The 17,557-nt window shown below is 42.1% G+C and overlaps 1 protein-coding gene across 1 annotated transcript in view; it reads left to right on the forward strand.

The window, feature by feature from the left end:
- The first annotated feature begins 5,192 nt into the window (after positions 1–5,192).
- The window catches only part of LOC109196943 (NLR family CARD domain-containing protein 3-like), a 54,340-nt gene continuing 41,975 nt past the window's right edge, over positions 5,193–17,557 (forward strand). The window contains exons 1-5 of the mRNA XM_019351591.1: positions 5,193–5,300; positions 6,327–6,392; positions 6,554–6,740; positions 6,872–8,672; positions 12,888–13,061. Coding sequence (XP_019207136.1) covers positions 5,193–5,300; positions 6,327–6,392; positions 6,554–6,740; positions 6,872–8,672; positions 12,888–13,061 — 2,336 coding nt within the window. The remainder of the gene's footprint in view (positions 5,301–6,326; positions 6,393–6,553; positions 6,741–6,871; positions 8,673–12,887; positions 13,062–17,557) is intronic.

The raw sequence follows: 17,557 nt of genomic DNA on the forward strand, positions 1-17,557 counted from the left end.
GATCCACTCTCAGTCTGCACTTTCATTCATGACTTCAACAGGTTGAAATGAGCTTTGAAGAAACATTCAGTGAAATAAATCTTTCATGGATTCATGTGAGCAGCAGATGAACTTTGTACCAACAACATCTTCAATAACAGAGTCTGAATGAAGCTCAGGTGTTGATGCTGCTCACTGATTGGACGGTTGGTTTCAGCTCTGCTCTCAGTCTTTACTGCACAGGTGAAGGTAGAAAGTGTGACTGGATCTATAGACTGGAAACAGATAAACATGCTGAACATTTGAAGCTTTGCAGCAGAAATGTTCATGTTACCAATACAGCAGAGCTGATCTGGGATCAGTGTGTTCACACCTGCAGCTACAACAAGGTTTCATGTCTTCACACGTCAGCATGTGAACTTTACTCTGACTCAGGCTGTGTCCCAATTCAGGGTCTGCACGCTTGAAGTACGCACACTACGCGTACTACGTACGGTGGGTATTACGAGTACGGGAAGTGCGGAAGTGAGAGGCTTGTGAAATGGGACGGTCTAGCCTTCGTCGTGCTGTTCAGGTTGCCTAGCAACCGCAAGATACTAACCGATACTAACCGCAAGAAATGTTTCATACAGCTTTGTGTGACAGAAATGAAGGAGAAAAAACGTTTTGTTGTTCATTCATTTTTGTCATGACATCACTTTGATTAGTTGAGACCACAGGACTGTAAAACATGATAGTTGGGCTTCATTTCTGTACTGAACAGTCATTTCAAGATTAGTTAGTAAATAATAATTAGCTAATGTTGTTCATGAGACTAAAGTCATCTCACTGTGGTAATGTTAATATAATATGGCCAATATTATATTGTGTCTCTTATTATTATCTCATATTATGTCTCTCTGATTGTGGAATAAAAGTATGAACATGTATTTATAAGTTACACTTGTGTTTGAATCCTGCAGCTTATCACACATTTGATTTCCATGTGTGACAACTGCAAGTGTCCAGAGTGAGGACAGACTGAGGGACCCACTGCTGCACATCATCTGTGAGGCTTTGCAGCCCTGATGATCCACCAGGACAAACTCAGCAGTGTGTGAGGAAGAGGAGGAGGAAGAGCCAGCAGCAGCTGACAGATGGAGAGAATAGACAGACTGTTCCCTGTTTGTGAAGGACTGCTAGGAAAGTTTGAAATAACTAATTGTCTGTCCTGAATCAGTCTTATTAGGTAATGTTCAAATAATGTTATCATTCCAGTGTTTTCAGTGTGGGAGAAAGTACTCAGGGCCTTCAAGTTACACACTATGAAAGGCAGCAACAAGTTTAATGTTCAGAAACCTAAAGTATGTATCAGCAGCAGAATGGAGCTAAAAATAAATGTTTGTTTCAGTTCTATGAAGCTTTGAGTATTTTGGATTAGTAGCACTGCTGTGTTTGTTGCATCATATTGCTGTAATTGTTTATATGCTTTATATATTCTGAGCTAAGTTGATCTATAGTGTTACATCATATTCTATAATGATGTTATGTGTTTGTAGACTTTCTGCCCAGTTTGACCCATTTAGCAGAAGTCAGCCTGTTTAAGGCTCTGATATCTATTCTGTATGACTTAAAGCAGTTATGACATGGTCTGATTTTCTCACCCAATAAAGGAATATTTCATATATCAGTCTACTCTTCATTCTATCAGAAACAGTTATCACAGCTCGTACATTTTCTTTTTACACATATATGTAAGCATTGAGCCAAATTTAGTAATGCCAACATATTGAAAGAACAATGTTTGTCTCTTATATATAATACATCTGTATATACACTGTCAGAGATACTTGTCTTTGAGTGAAGATTTAAGGTGATAGGAAATATAAATAACTGCTACTTGCATCTTTGACCCAGAGTTCAAGCTCATATATATGTATATATATATATATATATATATATATATATATATATATATATATATAATCTGACAATACATATAATATTGTCCATATTATATTAACATTACCACAGTGAGATGACTTTAGTCTCATGAATAACATTAGCTAATTATTATTTACTAACTAATCTTGAAATGACTGTTCAGTACAGAAATGAAGCCCAACTATCATGTTTTACAGTCCTGTGGTCTCAACTAATCAAAGTGATGTCATGACAAAAATGAATGACCAACAAAACATTTTTTCTCCTTCATTTCTGTCACACAAAGCTGTATGAAACGTTTCTCGCGGTTAGTATCATGGTTGCTAGGCAACCTGAACAGCGCGACGAAGGCTAGACCGTCCCATTTCACAAGCCTCTCACTTCCGCACTTCCCGTACTTGTAGTACGCACCGTACGTAGTACGCGTAGTGTGCGTACTTCAAGCGTGCATACCCTGAATTGGGACACAGCCCACGCTTGATATTTGGGGAAATCGACGGCGCATTTGGAGTATGCATTTGAAGTGCACTTTGAATTGGGACAGCCGTCGTCGCGTGGCGGTGACGTAATCGCACTTGAAATGCGTACTTCAAGCGTGCATACCCTGAATTGGGACACAGCCTCAGTCTGAGCAGTCAGACTGCATATTTTTAAACAAGCAAACACACACAGAGCTGAGTCCCTCCCACCTGTGCTGAGCTTCAGGTGGAGTCCCGCCTCCTTCCAGGAAGCAGCTCACCTGTGTGTCCCTGTTTAGTGTCCAGGTGTGGAGTGGAGCTTGTTGTTGGTGTGTGAAGAAACTGTAAGTTTGCTTTGTTTCCTCCTTTAACAGTTTGTCTTTAGGAACTTTACTGTTTGTTCAGCTCATGTTTGATTTCTTCACACAACAAACTGTGTGTGTTTGTATTTCCGGTCTCTCCATTAAAGTCAGTGTGTAATGTTTTCCTGGCTAACATCAGCTGTGTGCAGCTTAGTTCCAGCACAAATCTGCCGCTCCATAGTTCACGGTAACGGACTCACAGCTGGACCAACGAGGCCGAGTGTGTCCGCCAGTCTGAGCTACGTTCGTGTTTGTGTACTTGTAGTTTGTACTTTGTGAGTTCACTCAGTCCACAGAGGACGCAGCATACGTGATGACGTCACAACCCTGTCACTGTGATGAATATTTACACACGAGACACCTGCAGAGCTCTGATGCTAAGCTAACGCTAAGAGTTCTTACAGACACGAGTTAAAAAGCTGCTTTTAGTTTGTGATCAGAATCCAGGACTGAGAGCAGCAGCAGAGTTGATGAATTACTGGATGGAAGAAGCTTCTCATTAGCAGTGAATCAGTGTGTGTGCAGTTCTCTGCAAACTCAGCAGGAATAATTAGTGTGAAGCGTTGAACTCTGCTGATCCTCTTTGAATCATGGATCAGCTGAAATGTTTAAAATGTTGTTCACACGTGTTGGACTGACTGAAGCTTCCAGTCACAGTGAATCAGTGTGTGTCAGTGAATGCATCGTGTGTGCTTCTCGGCTCCATCTAGTGGACTGATAGTAGAGCAGCTGATGGCAGCTTTCTCTGCCTCACACTGCTGTCTGACTGCATTCAGCTGACACTGAGATGAAGCAGGAAAGAAGCAGCTGATATTTGGACAGCACACATGATGGAAAGGAGGATTTCAGTTGATGTGCACATGAATGATTTGTGTTTCCTCTGCAGGTGAAGGTAGAAAGTGTGTGTGAGCTGATGTGAATTGAGCAGCATGGATCAGTGTGAGGACAGAGAGGAGGGAGTCCCTCCCTCTAAAAGCACTCTGTGTGGGGAACATGAGAGCCAGACCAAAGCTCAGAGGTGAGACGACCATCTCTAACTGTCCATGACTCTTCTCCATGTCACAGCTCAGCACTCACATCACTGCTCCATCATTATTCACAGGAACCCACCTGGACCTCCACCCAGCTCTGTGTCCTTACAGAGTGACACGTCTAAAGATCTCCCCATTGCATTTAAATCCCTGCCTGCAGAGAGGTGAGCTGTTAGTAACATGAACCCTTTGATTTAACTGCTTGATGTTGTTGGATATAAACTGCAGTGCAAACACGTCATTCCCTCAATCCCATTAAAAACAAGCCTTTGGTTTCTAAACAACTGAAAACCAACTTCAGCAAACAGGAAGTGATCAGAGCGTCCGTCCACCTCCTGTCAGTTCCTGCAAACATTTCATATTGAAGAAAAGTAGTTGTTATCTCACATTTTACTCCACTACATTCAAGCATTTTGACATTTTAGGCCACAGCATGAAACTCTTGTCACATGACTATTGTTATGTTATAGAGTCATGTGACCACCAGGGAGTGATTTGTATGGATGTGTGTGAAACACATTCATATCAATCTGATTCATCAATGGAAACATTTTTGGTGTAAAATGCACCAACACTGAAAACGCTGAAGATAAAAACACCACAAATGAAATATGAACAAATCGAGGCTTTGTGTGTGTGTGTGTCCTATTGTTGCATGAGGATTTTATTGTAGATTTTGTGCGTGTACATTTTTGACCACGAAGGTGTCGAAAGGGTGTAAAACAGTTGGAGGCACAAGAGTAAACACTAGTGCTGTCAGTAGATTTAAAAAAATGACTAATTAATCACACAATTTTCTGTCATTAATCGTGATTAATCACAATTACTTGATCAATAGCCTGGCTGTAATTACACTTTTTCATCTTTATGTTTAAGCTTGTAACAGACGTTTACACCATATAATGAAGTAAATGCAGAATAAACACAAGGAATGTTAAATGCTTCAATTCAAAGAGACTTTGAATAGTTTTGTTCAATCGTTTAACTCAGCTTCTCTCCTGTGAAATACAACTTTGTAACAAACCTATATACTAATAGGTAAGTATACACTAATATATAATATATATATATATAATAATTTATAATCTGTATTACTGCTGTTAATTACATTAAATTAAATTAAATTAAATTAAATTAAATTTCAATTCAATTTTATTTATACAGCGCCAAATCACAACAAAAGTTGCCTCAAGGCGCTGTATATTAAAATGTTTAATCAGATTCATCAGAGGGTTACTGTGGATTAATTTGGATTAATCACGATTAAATATCATTCATTTTTAATGTATACTAATCAAATTTAATTTCATGAGCAAACAGACTCGAGAGAAAAGGGCAAATTTACACACTTAACATATTTATTGAACAACTCTGTAAACATTTATTAACCTCCTGTATGAGCTGACCGACCCCCCCAGGCACAGTCCTTCATACCAATGATGGGCTCTGCTCTGTACACGTGCATGATTCTGTCAGGCACAAACTCCTCATCTGATCCTGAATCTGAGCCCATCTGTAAAACAATCATTTTCTTCACGTCTGCCGGGGTGGGACTGATCATGTAGCAGTCTAACACACTCTGTCACTCTTTTTCAAGTCTTTGAAACGAGGAACCAAAACTATGTTATTAACAATATAAATAGGTCTGCAGTTTGTTGCAATCCACTTGACACAGAGCCATTAGACACATTAGACACTGATGACACAGTTGTGACACAGTTGTGTCATCAGTGCTTTGCATTGTGATATTTTAAGCTGGAAGTGCTTCGGTGAAAAGAAGCTTCCTTCTTGTACAATGTGCATAAGACTTTATGTTGGTCGACTGGTCCGTCTTGTTATTTTTTTAATACTCAAATTTTCCATCAAGAGGCCAATGTGCATTTATCATCTTCCATATTGAGTTGATTGGTTCAGCTGCCCGTCACTAACACATGTACTGCCCATCTGCATGTGTGCAAAGGGAGCTCTACTTTGACAAAGTGCACGAAATGCGTTGATAGAAACATTTCAGGGATTTTGAGTCATTCTGCACTCCAGATGTGTTGTGTTAAAGATTTTTATCATGTTAATCATGATAACAGATTAATCTGTGTTAACGCCTTAATTTTGACACTGGTAAATACTATTTAATGTTCTTCTGTCAGATCATTGATTAGACTCGACTCCAAATACGAGACTCAAAAAAGTAAATTGAAAACTAAAATCAAACCAATGAGAAAAGGACTCAACTTCTTCTGTGTAGAATGAAAACATATGGAAGTCGTCAGGTTTCAAACACTTGATGAATCTACTGCACAGTTACATTCAGGGACCTTTGTCCTCCTGAGAGCATTACTTGATGGTTCATCACAGTTTTACCTTCCAGTGAGTGAATTTATCAGTTTGATGAAGTCTCAAAGTTTCCTCTGAGCAAGAAAGAAAGTTCATAGAAAACAGAAACTATATCTTCAGAATCTGAGAGTTTAAATCTTGACAAAGTTGATTCAGATGACGTTATTTGAGAAGAAACTACTGGATCTTTATCCTGTGCTTGAACTAATTCTTCATGGTTCCTCCACAGAGTGGACCAGCAGAGCTCAGAGGTTCCCAGTGATCAGTCTGCCCAGCAGCATCAAACACAGCTGGACTCCATATTTATGGTATGTACATGTACAACAACTACTGTTACATCTATTCTGTCCACAGTCATCTCCATGCTGCTCTTTGTAGACCAGTGGATTGTCAGTGTGTCCAACATGGATCTGATGTTTGGCTCCATGATTTCAGTCTGATTGGCTCATTCATAAATATTCTGTTCCAGCTGCTGGAGGACAACATCATCACTTTTGTGAAGAATGAGCTGAAGAAGATCCAGAAGGTTCTGAGTCCAGATTACCCAGAATGCTTAGAGAGTCAGAGGAGCAGCAGCAGAGAGGCATTTGTGAAGATCACAGTGGACTTCCTGAGGAGAATGAAGCAGGAGGAGCTGGCTGACCGTCTGCAGAGCAGTAAGAGGATTTATCTAAAGATTTAAAGTTTTGGATGAATGAAACATTCGCTAATGTCTGAAGAGACGGAGCAACATGTTTTAAAGATTCATTCTTTCTGGAATTGAGTGTTTATTTTTCTTTTCATTCAGAACTTCAAGCTGCAGTTTGTCAACGTAACCTTAAATCTGCTCTGAAGAAGAAGTTCCAGTGTGTGTTTGAGGGCATCGCTAAAGCAGGAAACCCAACCCTTCTGAATGAGATCTACACAGAGCTCTACATCACAGAGGGAGGGACTGCAGAGGTCAATGATGAACATGAGGTCAGACAGATTGAAACAGCATCCAGGAAACCAGACAGACCAGAAACAACCATCAGACAAGAAGACATCTTTAAAGCCTCACCTGGAAGAGATGAACCAATCAGAACAGTGCTGACAAAGGGAGTGGCTGGCATTGGGAAAACAGTCTTAACACAGAAATACACCCTGGACTGGGCTGAAGACAAAGCCAACCAGGACATCCAGTTCATATTTCCATTCACTTTCAGAGAGCTGAATGTGCTGAAAGAGGAAAAGTTCAGCTTGGTGGAACTTGTTCATCACTTCTTTACTGAAACCAAAGAAGCAGGAATCTGCAGCTTTGAAGACTTCCAGGTTGTGTTCATCTTTGATGGTCTGGATGAGTGTCGACTTCCTCTGGACTTCCACAAAACTACAATCCTGACTGACCCCAGAAAGTCCACCTCAGTGGATGTGCTGGTGATAAACCTCATCAGGGGGAAACTGCTTCCCTCTGCTCACCTCTGGATAACCACACGACCTGCAGCAGCCAATCAGATCCCTCCTGAGTGTGTCGGCATGGTGACAGAGGTCAGAGGGTTCACTGACCCACAGAAGGAGGAGTACTTCAGGAAGAGATTCAGAGATGAGGAGCAGGCCAGCAGGATCATCTCCCACATCAAGACATCACGAAGCCTCCACATCATGTGCCACATCCCAGTCTTCTGCTGGATCACTGCCACAGTTCTGGAGGATGTGCTGAAAACCAGAGAGGGAGGACAGCTGCCCAAGACCCTGACTGAGATGTACATCCACTTCCTGGTGGTTCAGGCCAAAGTGAAGAAGGTCAAGTACGATGGAGGAGCTGAGACAGATCCACACTGGAGTCCAGAGAGCAGGAAGATGATGGAGTCTCTGGGAAAACTGGCTTTTGATCAGCTGCAGAAAGGAAACCTGATCTTCTATGAATCAGACCTGACAGAGTGTGGCATCGATATCAGAGCAGCCTCAGTGTACTCAGGAGTGTTCACACAGATCTTTAAAGAGGAGAGAGGACTGTACCAGGACAAGGTGTTCTGCTTCATCCATCTGAGTGTTCAGGAGTTTCTGGCTGCTCTTCATGTCCATCTGACCTTCATCAACTCTGGACTCAATCTGCTGGAACAACAACAAACTACGTCCAAGAAATCTAAATTATTTAACAAACCAAAACTCCAATCTCTCCACCAGAGTGCTGTGAACAAGGCCTTACAGAGCCCCAATGGACACCTGGACTTGTTCCTTCGCTTCCTCCTGGGTCTTTCAGTGAAGTTCAACCAAACTCTCCTACGAGGTCTGCTGACAGAGACAGGAAGTAGCTCACAGACCAATCAGGAAACAGTTCAGTACATCAAGGAGAAGCTCAGTGAGAATCTGTCTGCAGAGAAAAGCATCAATCTGTTCCACTGTCTGAATGAACTGAATGATCGTTCTCTAGTGGAGGAGATCCAACAGTCCCTGAGATCAGGAAGTCTCTCCACAGATAAACTGTCTCCTGCTCAGTGGTCAGCTCTGACCTTCATCTTACTGTCATCAGAAAAAGATCTGGATGTGTTTGACCTGAAGAAATACTCTGCTTCAGAGGAGGCTCTTCTGAGGCTGCTGCCAGTGGTCAAAGCCTCCAACAAAGCTCTGTAAGTACATTTGTACTCATGTCTTTACTTTAGCATCCAACTGTGTCAGTAATTTATTTCACCAGGCTTTCTGTCTTTGTATGAATTTGTATCCTAAACTTTTGGAACTGTAGCCTCTTTGATGGCTCAAGTACTCTGTGTACTCGAGATGCTGAATCCAACAGTGGAAACATTTCAGAGAACATCTCAGAGAATATCTGTGAAGCAGAAGCTAAACATAATAATAGAAGAAAAGCAAAATAATCATCAAAATCCTGCTCTGAGCCATCATTTAAACATCACTATCAGACAGTAAAGGCATCCAAAGACTGCCCACCTCTCACTTTGTTAAAGATGCCTGGGCTGTCCACAGATCATCTGACCTGCTGGGTCTCCATGATCAGCTTTGTTTCTTGGAGATAAAGGCTGAGCCCTTTAGAGCTTCGGTTCTCCAGAGCAGCAGGATGTCTGAGGTCTGCAGAAACACAAATACACAGCAGCTAAAAATAACTGTTGAAAGAAAATGAGGTGGGAGCTGCTGATTCCTGAGCTTTGATACTGGACTTTTAACATCCACCTGTGTCAGTAATTTATTTCATCAGGTTTTCTATCTTTGTATGAATTTGTATCCTAAAGTTTTGGAACTGTAGCCTCTTTGATGGCTCAAGTACTCTGTGTACTCGAGACGCTGAATCCACCATAAACTCTGATCATCACTGCTGCTGTTGTGTTATCAGTCTGTGTTTAAAATCTGGAGGCTGCATGTGCCTGATGTTGTAATACTTTATATTCACATGCATGCTCCTAGATACATTTCTACTGCAGGTCTATTTTTAGTCACAAACACTGGTGAAACACTTGCTTTTACATGCGTGGTGGGTCCTGCATTAAAGAAAGCATTTGAATTACTCAGTGAATCATTGCAGCCATAGAAACATCCTTAGTTACACTTTAATCTCTGCCTCGGTCTTCAACAGTGTGTTTGTTTCTTTGTTGTTGTTGGCCTGCTCTCTCCTCTCACTCCAAACTGGTTGCAGCAGATGTTTGTCCTTCCCTGAACCTGCTTTTCTTCCAGTTTTTCTTTCACACTGTTGTCAAAATGTTGGTACAGACTTTGGTGCAGCACCTCAGCTGGTTAAGATTCAAGATGAACTGTTTTAGCTACTTCGTCTCAAGCACACCTTCCCTGGTCATCTCTGCTGTGGTTGCTATAAAACCAACATGTTCTCACTCCCTAAGCGTAACATTTTACGCTAGGTGACAAATCGTCAACATATTACGTTTTCGGGCACCCAACGCGTTCCTACGTGACGACATCGGAAAACTGCGGACATATGAGAACCGTTTGGACTCAATCTACACATCTTCGCTTTTTCCCTTAAAATCGCTTGGGAAAACACTATTTCACGTCATTAAAGTGCTGGTTAAGGTTAGGAATAAGGTTAGGTTTAGGCTTAGGGATAAGGTTAGGTTTAGGGCTGCAATACAGGGCTGGAACCCGCCGCGTACCATAACAACGTGGAAGGTCACCTTACGCGTTCCTCAGGAACGCCGCGGGACGTGACAAAACGTCGGGATGTTACGCCTCGGGAGTGAGAACGGGCTGTATAAAACTTAATCTTGATTTAAAAAAAAAAAAAGAACAAAAAAAACAAAAAACCTAAGTCTAACTTGATGCCATATATTGGCAGCATGGTGCCTGTTTGTCAGCCTTTGATGATAAACTGCAGCACAGTCTAAAGGAAACCTTCTTATCACTATTGGTTATGTTATTGATCTTAATTAGAAGTTAAACAGATCCATGTCAGTCCGTAGTTCAGCACCATTGAAACAATAACCTTTTCCTAACAGTCTATAAAACAGATGATGGGCAGAGTTTTCCTCTGTGTGTTGCATCCATTTTGTGGATTTATGCATGTGTATATATTCTTCCTGTTCACCTTGGACACACACAATTCAGATCAGCCAACAAATCCTAATCTAGAGGATTTTTAAGGTGGTATCTGGGACGAAAAGTTAAAAATCAGGTTGGATGACCTGTACTGTATGATGGCCTTCATTGCACGACATTGATAGCCATGCAGGGTGGTTCACTCGTTGGGCAAGAAGACCGAGGAGTGAGCCACCCTTGGTCAAAGCTTAGTCATTCAAGCTCACTGTTTTCCCCTTGTTGGCTGATGATAAGTTCTTTTTTTTTACCTCACTTGTTGTCATTCTCATCATTGACTTCAAATTAACTGACAGACTACTGACTGCTGCTATAGCTTACCTGGCTGAGCAGGTGACCCATGTACTGAAGGTTAGAGTCGTGTCTCCAGGGCCTGGTTTGAGTCTCCCCAACATCATTTCCTGTGTGTCATTCTCCTCACTGCTCCCTCCCTTCCTGTTTTCTCTGTCCTATACAGTGAAGACAAAAGGCCTCAAGTTCTGAAAACTCTTCCCCTTCATCATCTTCCAAATCATCTCTCTCATCTAAAATCACCAGTATTCTCTGAGTGGAGAATCTTTTTACAATCTTGAATGATAAGGATCGAAGTGGGTAAAGTTATTTATTTGTTGTGTTCCTATTTGCCGCTGGGATAGATTGTGAAAAACTCTCGGCTGCCAAAGTTACATCCAGTTTAGAATAAAAACATTGAGTGAAGTGTTTGTTTCATCATCCTTCTCAACTCATCAACCAGGTGTCACAAACTGCAGCAGAGCAGTACAAAGCATGTCTTACTGGATGGCTGCAACAACCAGAGTTTTACCTACCTTTGGTATTCCCTGACAGCATGAGTGTAATATTTACTGAATCTTTTCAGAATCAGATTCAGAACACTGTATTTATCCCCAAGGGGCAATTAGGATACTGACCTTGCCAACCGTACATACAATACACAAACATCACATTGGGGAGACAGGTCAGGCTAGGTAGCTGGCCGGTCAGCCACACAAGCAGCGACCTGGAACCGAACAGCAGAAAATGCACAAGATAAGGAAAGATGAGGAGAAAAAAGAACTCCCCCCAGACTGAGCTCCAACAGGGAGCTCAGTTTGAGAACAGAAAAAAATGACCTTAGCGCAGAGCACATGAAAACTCTTAATACGCCATAGAAACACATGACAAGCAACAGGGATGGGTAAAAGGTGAGAGACAGCCAGTGTAGACAGTACATCCGGGCCTGCAGCGTATGTGCTGGTCCCCTTTGATCCACCGTCTGCATCGGGAGGGAATAAGCATTGAAGGCGTTTGGAAGGGGAGGAAGGATGAGTGTACATCTGCATGTGTGTGTGTGTGTCCTGAGTTCAGCTGAGACGGTGTCCTTCGCCCTGCCAGGCTAAGTAAACAGTCTTCCAGCCGACCCAGGTGGCCTTGCTTAGGATGGGGTGGAACAGTCTAAACACCGTCTGTTATCAGGGTGAGATTTGTTATGTTCACCTCCAGCCTTGAGACCACAGCTGGTATGTTAGCCGCATGAAATGATGGTGGTTTTCTTTGATGTGAACAACTGCATGTCAGTTTCACAGTTGGTCTAACAGTCCGTCACTCGTCTCATAATCTCCCGTTGGAGAGCCGGATGTTATCCAGATGTTATCAGTTTTGCACTCAAAGAGCAAAGTCTGAGTGCTCACGACAGCGTCGAGCTTCTCCAAGATCTTATCAGTGCTGCGTTTGGAACGGCGCTTGTTCAGTTCTCTCCTGTGCACGTAAAACATAAAGAACTGTGCCTACTTCGTGTCTTGCTTGCTGTGTAATTAAATTGTCTTCAACGTTCCAGCGAATAGGTTCAAGCTACAAACCTATCAGCGTTCAGTGAGCCCATTTTGAGAAGTCACGACTCGTCCCATCGTTTCAATCACAGCAGGCAGCCTTGTGGGGTTTTGAACAGCCGTTTTCGCTTTCTTTAATCTTCGATAAGCCAGGACCAAGCCAGCTCCGATCAGCAAGAACCCTTTGCTGCTGTGAATGTCCGTGCTGCTATATTTCAGGATCAGGCTCTAAATGTATACAAATGGATCTGAGAAGATTACATTTCCAATCATGAGAAATTATGTTTGTGCTAGATTTGCAGTTTGTTTTCATGTCTTCTGACTCAGAAGATGGAGCAGGTGGAGCTTATAAGGAGTAAGTGCTGATATAGAAGGACAGTTGTGTTTTAATGAAGCTATTTAGTTAACCAATAATTGTATTGCATGCTGGCATTAAAAAAACATTTCATTTGACTGATTTCATTAATTTGTTTGTTTTTCCAGACTGAGTGGCTGTAACCTCTCAGAGAGAAGCTGTGATGCTCTGTCCTCAGTTCTCAACTCCCAGTCCTCTAGTCTGAAAGAGCTGGACCTGAGTAACAATGACCTGCAGGATTCAGGAGTGAAGCTTCTGTCTGCTGCACTGCAGAGTCCACATTGTACACTGGAAACTCTCAGGTCAGGATCCAAACATTTCCACTGCTGATCATTGAATGATATTATTGTATAAACAACCAAGCTTTATAGAATTGGCAGGTGACCTCTTCTTTATCTTTGGGTGGCTTAGGAGAGTCTTAATTACTGAATTAAGACTGAATTACTGAAGATTTTTTACAGTCACATATTTTGTTTTAATGGTAAGATATAAGTATTGTTCAGTTCAATGAGCAGGTAGCTGTGAGATTCATAATAATGAGGTATATTTGTATTAAAGATTACTAAATTTTAACAGTAGCTGTGTGAGTTACTTTGTTTGTTCATGTGTGCTGATGTTGTGAGTAATTTAAAGCTGAAGTGAACTTGTAATGAGTTTAATAGAGTTTCTGAAGTAAGTGTACTTGGAGATATTTGTGTGTTTACTAAAGTACAGGAGCAGGAGGCTGTGTGTAGCATAGAGGAACCCAGACCTCAGCTTTGTCTCCTGGGTTTCTGTTGCTGCTGTTGCAGTATCCCCTCATCGTTCCCTTCAACAGTCTCCTCACTGTAACAAATCAAAGTGTTACTGTATAGATTCACATCTGAATGTTGCCATGTGCTATTAAAACTAAAAGCGATGTTTCATACACCCACATGGTTCAGTCACACAGTAACTGATGGTAAATAATGTTTGTGTTGTGCACATCGTACAGGTTAGCTGCTCCACACAGATCTCAGGTTTACATGCAGGAACAGTGATCATGAAGGATAAAACCTCACTTCCTGTTTGTTTCATACAGATATGACATGAACAATAACACATTCATGAAATCCTTTTAGGAACACAAACACTTTTCTTGCTGGAGAATATATTTGAATGTAGGGGATCATCAATAATAACTAACCACCACCTCACCATTTGGGTTGGTAGCTGCATGTTTATTGGTCCAGTCATTTTCTTCTTCCTCCATTTCTACCTTATTAACATCAGATTAAAAGCTGCACAGGGACAGGCACTGGACATGTTTAGCGTAGCTTAGTACAAGGACTGGACATGGGGGAAACGGCTCCCATTGCTGGATCAAAACATGAAAACTTAAGTTTTATTGAAGTGAACTGTGGTGGTGCCTGACAGGGAAAAGGGGGATATGTCTTATTGTAAATATAATTATGTATAAGTATAAAAAAGGAACAACTGAAATTTTCCAGCTGAAAAAATGAAATCAGTTTCAGTTTATGAGCTCTATTTGTTTTCTTTACAGTTCCAACCTTTTATAGTGAAATGAGCTGCTCATTCCTGTTTACATGACCTGCATAAAACAGTACAGAGCACATCGGGCTGAATATGGAAAGGAAGCATCACAGTAAAGCTTCACTGAAACTTTAAAGTCTCTGATATGAAATGAGAAATGAAGCAGCCAGAGCTTTTCATGAGTGGAAATCCACTGTGGCTGTGAGCTGCTGCTACAGCCTCCAGATTAGCCAGCAGCTCATCCTGCTCAACATTTTCTCACCAACTTTAATGGAAGTGTGATGTTTTCAGCTGGAGTGATGGTCAGGGTGGCCTCCCTCTCCTCTTCTTCTCCTCTTCCTCTTTCATTTGTAAAGCCACTTCTGCTGTTTTCATTCATTTGGAAATCCTGTAGCTGAGTTTGGGAGAGACTAACAGCCTCGGCAGCAGAGGGGAGAAAGGCTGTAACACCACCACTTTACTCTACCTGTCACATCATTTTATCAGGAAACATAACAGCTCATGTTTTTACTGTGTTTGGCTCGAAGAGCTAAAATGTAAGAAGATCAAATGGTGCTCTTTATTATTGTGATGGTTTGTTTCCTGTCTCTTGGATGGAGCCCAGCTGTGCGTGGCCCCTGGGCCTGTGGTCAGAGTGTGTGTTGGATAATCTAGCCCAGGATGAGGCCAAACTGAAATGGGATTAAATGTCTGTCACATATTTCAGCCTAATTTAAAAACATCCTCCATAAATATTGAGTAATAACTGGAAAAGTGAGACTAAAATGCCTTTAAACGTCAGGTTGTCAGGGCTCGCAAAATTTCAAAATCCCTGGTAGCCCTTCAGGCAGGGACTCTTTAGTTTTTGGTAGCCCAAAATAAATTTAAGTAACCCGAATAAAAAAGAGAGCAATTTTTTGATTGATGTTTTGTTTCCTGTTTTGTTTCCTGTTTTGTTTCCTTTACAATATTATACATTAAAGTATAATATTGTAACGGAAACAAAACATTAATCAAAAAATTGTTGAAACACAAATTACAACATTGTATAAAAATTACAATCATCAACTCAAATACTTGGATCTAATTGAACAGAAATTTTTATGAACTTGTAAGAACTGTGTAGAACATGAATCAGTCTGTGTCAGATCCTGAATTTGAAATTTCCACTGAAGTCACGGGTAAGAGATAAGAGTGGAACCAAGATCGAGGCCATTTGCTTTTGAAGTTTGCAAAGACTGCTAAAGTTTGCTAGTGGTAGTTCACTCTTTGCAACATAGTACGCTGTTCTAAACAGATTTTTCAGGTTTAATTTTAGTATGTTATTTGCACGGCACTCCCCTCCATTCACCTCGCGAATCTCCACTCTCTTCCAAACAAGGTCGACGAATTACTGCTCTTAAACCGGACTAACAAGGACTTTGCACGCTCTGCTGCCCTCTGCTTCACTGAAACCTGGCTCAGTGAGCGAGTCCCAGACGCTGTCTTAAATCTGCCGGGCTTCCAACTTCACCGGGCGGACCGCGAAACGGAGCTCTCAGGGAAAACAAAGGGTGGTGTAGTCTGCTTCTACATTAATGGAGGTTGGTGTACTGATGTCACAGTGTTACAGAAACACTGCAGCCCACACTTGGAAAGTTTTTTCATCAATTGTAAACCGTTTTATTCACCGCGGGAGTTTTCTTCCTTCATGCTGGTCGGAGTTTACATCCCTCCTCAGGCCAACGCGAACAACGCACTATCGCTCTGTGCCCCGGGCAGCTTTGAGACATTCTGATCACTGCCTGGTCCATCTTATTTCAGTTTATAGGCAAAAGCTCAGATGTGCAAAGCCTGTAGTCAAAACTGTGAAGAAGTGGACTAATGCAGCAAAGCAGGAACTACAGGACTGTTTTGACTGCACTGATTGGACTGTTTTGAAGCTTCCTCTGATAACCTGGATGAGCTCACGGACACTGTGACATCATACATTAGTTTTTGTGAAGACGTGTGTGTGCGCCAAGAAGACCTTTTGCACATACAACAACAACAAACCATGGTTCACTCCTAAACTCCAACATCTTCGTAAGGCCAAGGAGGACGCCTACAGAAGTGGTGACAGGACCCTGTACAAGCAAGCCAGGAGCAGCTAAAAGGATCTACTCCCAGAAGCTGGAAGAACGGCTCTCAGCCAATGACCCTGCGTCAGGGGCCTGCAGGAAATCACCAGCTACAGACGCCCCCCACCCACTGTTGAAGCAAACAAAGCCCTGGCCAACGAGTTAAACACATTCTACTGCAGGTTTGAGACAGACAGACTCCAACGCCTCACCCTCCCCTCCCCAGAGACATTGCTTCAGACATTGACCCCCAACACACCTTTCACCTCTCCCCCCTTCACCCTCACCCTCCCCAATCCAGACCCAACGACCACCACCACCCTCTGCAACACCTCGACCACCCGGGAACTTATGCCAGGGTCCTGTTTGTGGACTTTAGTTTGGCTTTTAACACCATTGTGCCTGAACTTCTCTCCTCCAAACACTCCCAGCTCAGTGTGTCACCAGCTACCTGTCAGTGGATCACCAGCTTCCTGACAGACAGAAAGCAACAAGTGAGGCTGGGGGAGATCACCTCTGAATAGTATAGTATATATAGTCTGATTTGTCATAACTTTTCCTTTTGTGGTAGGCTTTTCTTTGGCTGTCACTTCTTCACCCTCACCGGTCTTATTTGGCTCAGCAGAACTAAAATATATATCCTGCTGCTTTTACACACACACACACACACACACACTCACATAACGGTCAGCGATTCTCTGCGCGATCAACCTCTCACATGTTTAAGCTTGCTGCGGGAGATTTCACTTGTCATGTTTGCATAGTAAGCTAACGATTGATAAGACGATGTCAGAGGAACTGGTGCGCAAATTATCGTCACTTACCAATCAGTACTGTCGCTCTCTATACACAGTTCGCGCGATTGCAAAGTGAAAGCAAAAAACAAGCGCAAATTCAAACGCGATTTCAATACGTGACATATTCACAGTGGCTCACCGATGCCAATGACATAATTACCCAGCTACATTTCTGAAAGAATGCGAAAGCATTGACATATATTTTTCCTTCCTATGATAGCCCGACGAGCAGGGCTGAGATAGATTTTGGTAGCCCGACTGGAAAAATCGCTAGCCCCGGGACGTCGGGCTAGCGATTTTGCGAGCCCTGGTTATCCTGCTAATCAAAGTCCAACACTGAGTTTGTAAAAACATGTTTGTGAATCATTTTGTTTTGTTTATGAGGAGAATGATTCAATAACTTCCTGCAAA

The sequence above is a fragment of the Oreochromis niloticus genome, linkage group LG3 (genome assembly GCF_001858045.2).
Source record: "Oreochromis niloticus isolate F11D_XX linkage group LG3, O_niloticus_UMD_NMBU, whole genome shotgun sequence".
In the NCBI taxonomy this organism is placed as follows: domain Eukaryota; kingdom Metazoa; phylum Chordata; class Actinopteri; order Cichliformes; family Cichlidae; genus Oreochromis; species Oreochromis niloticus.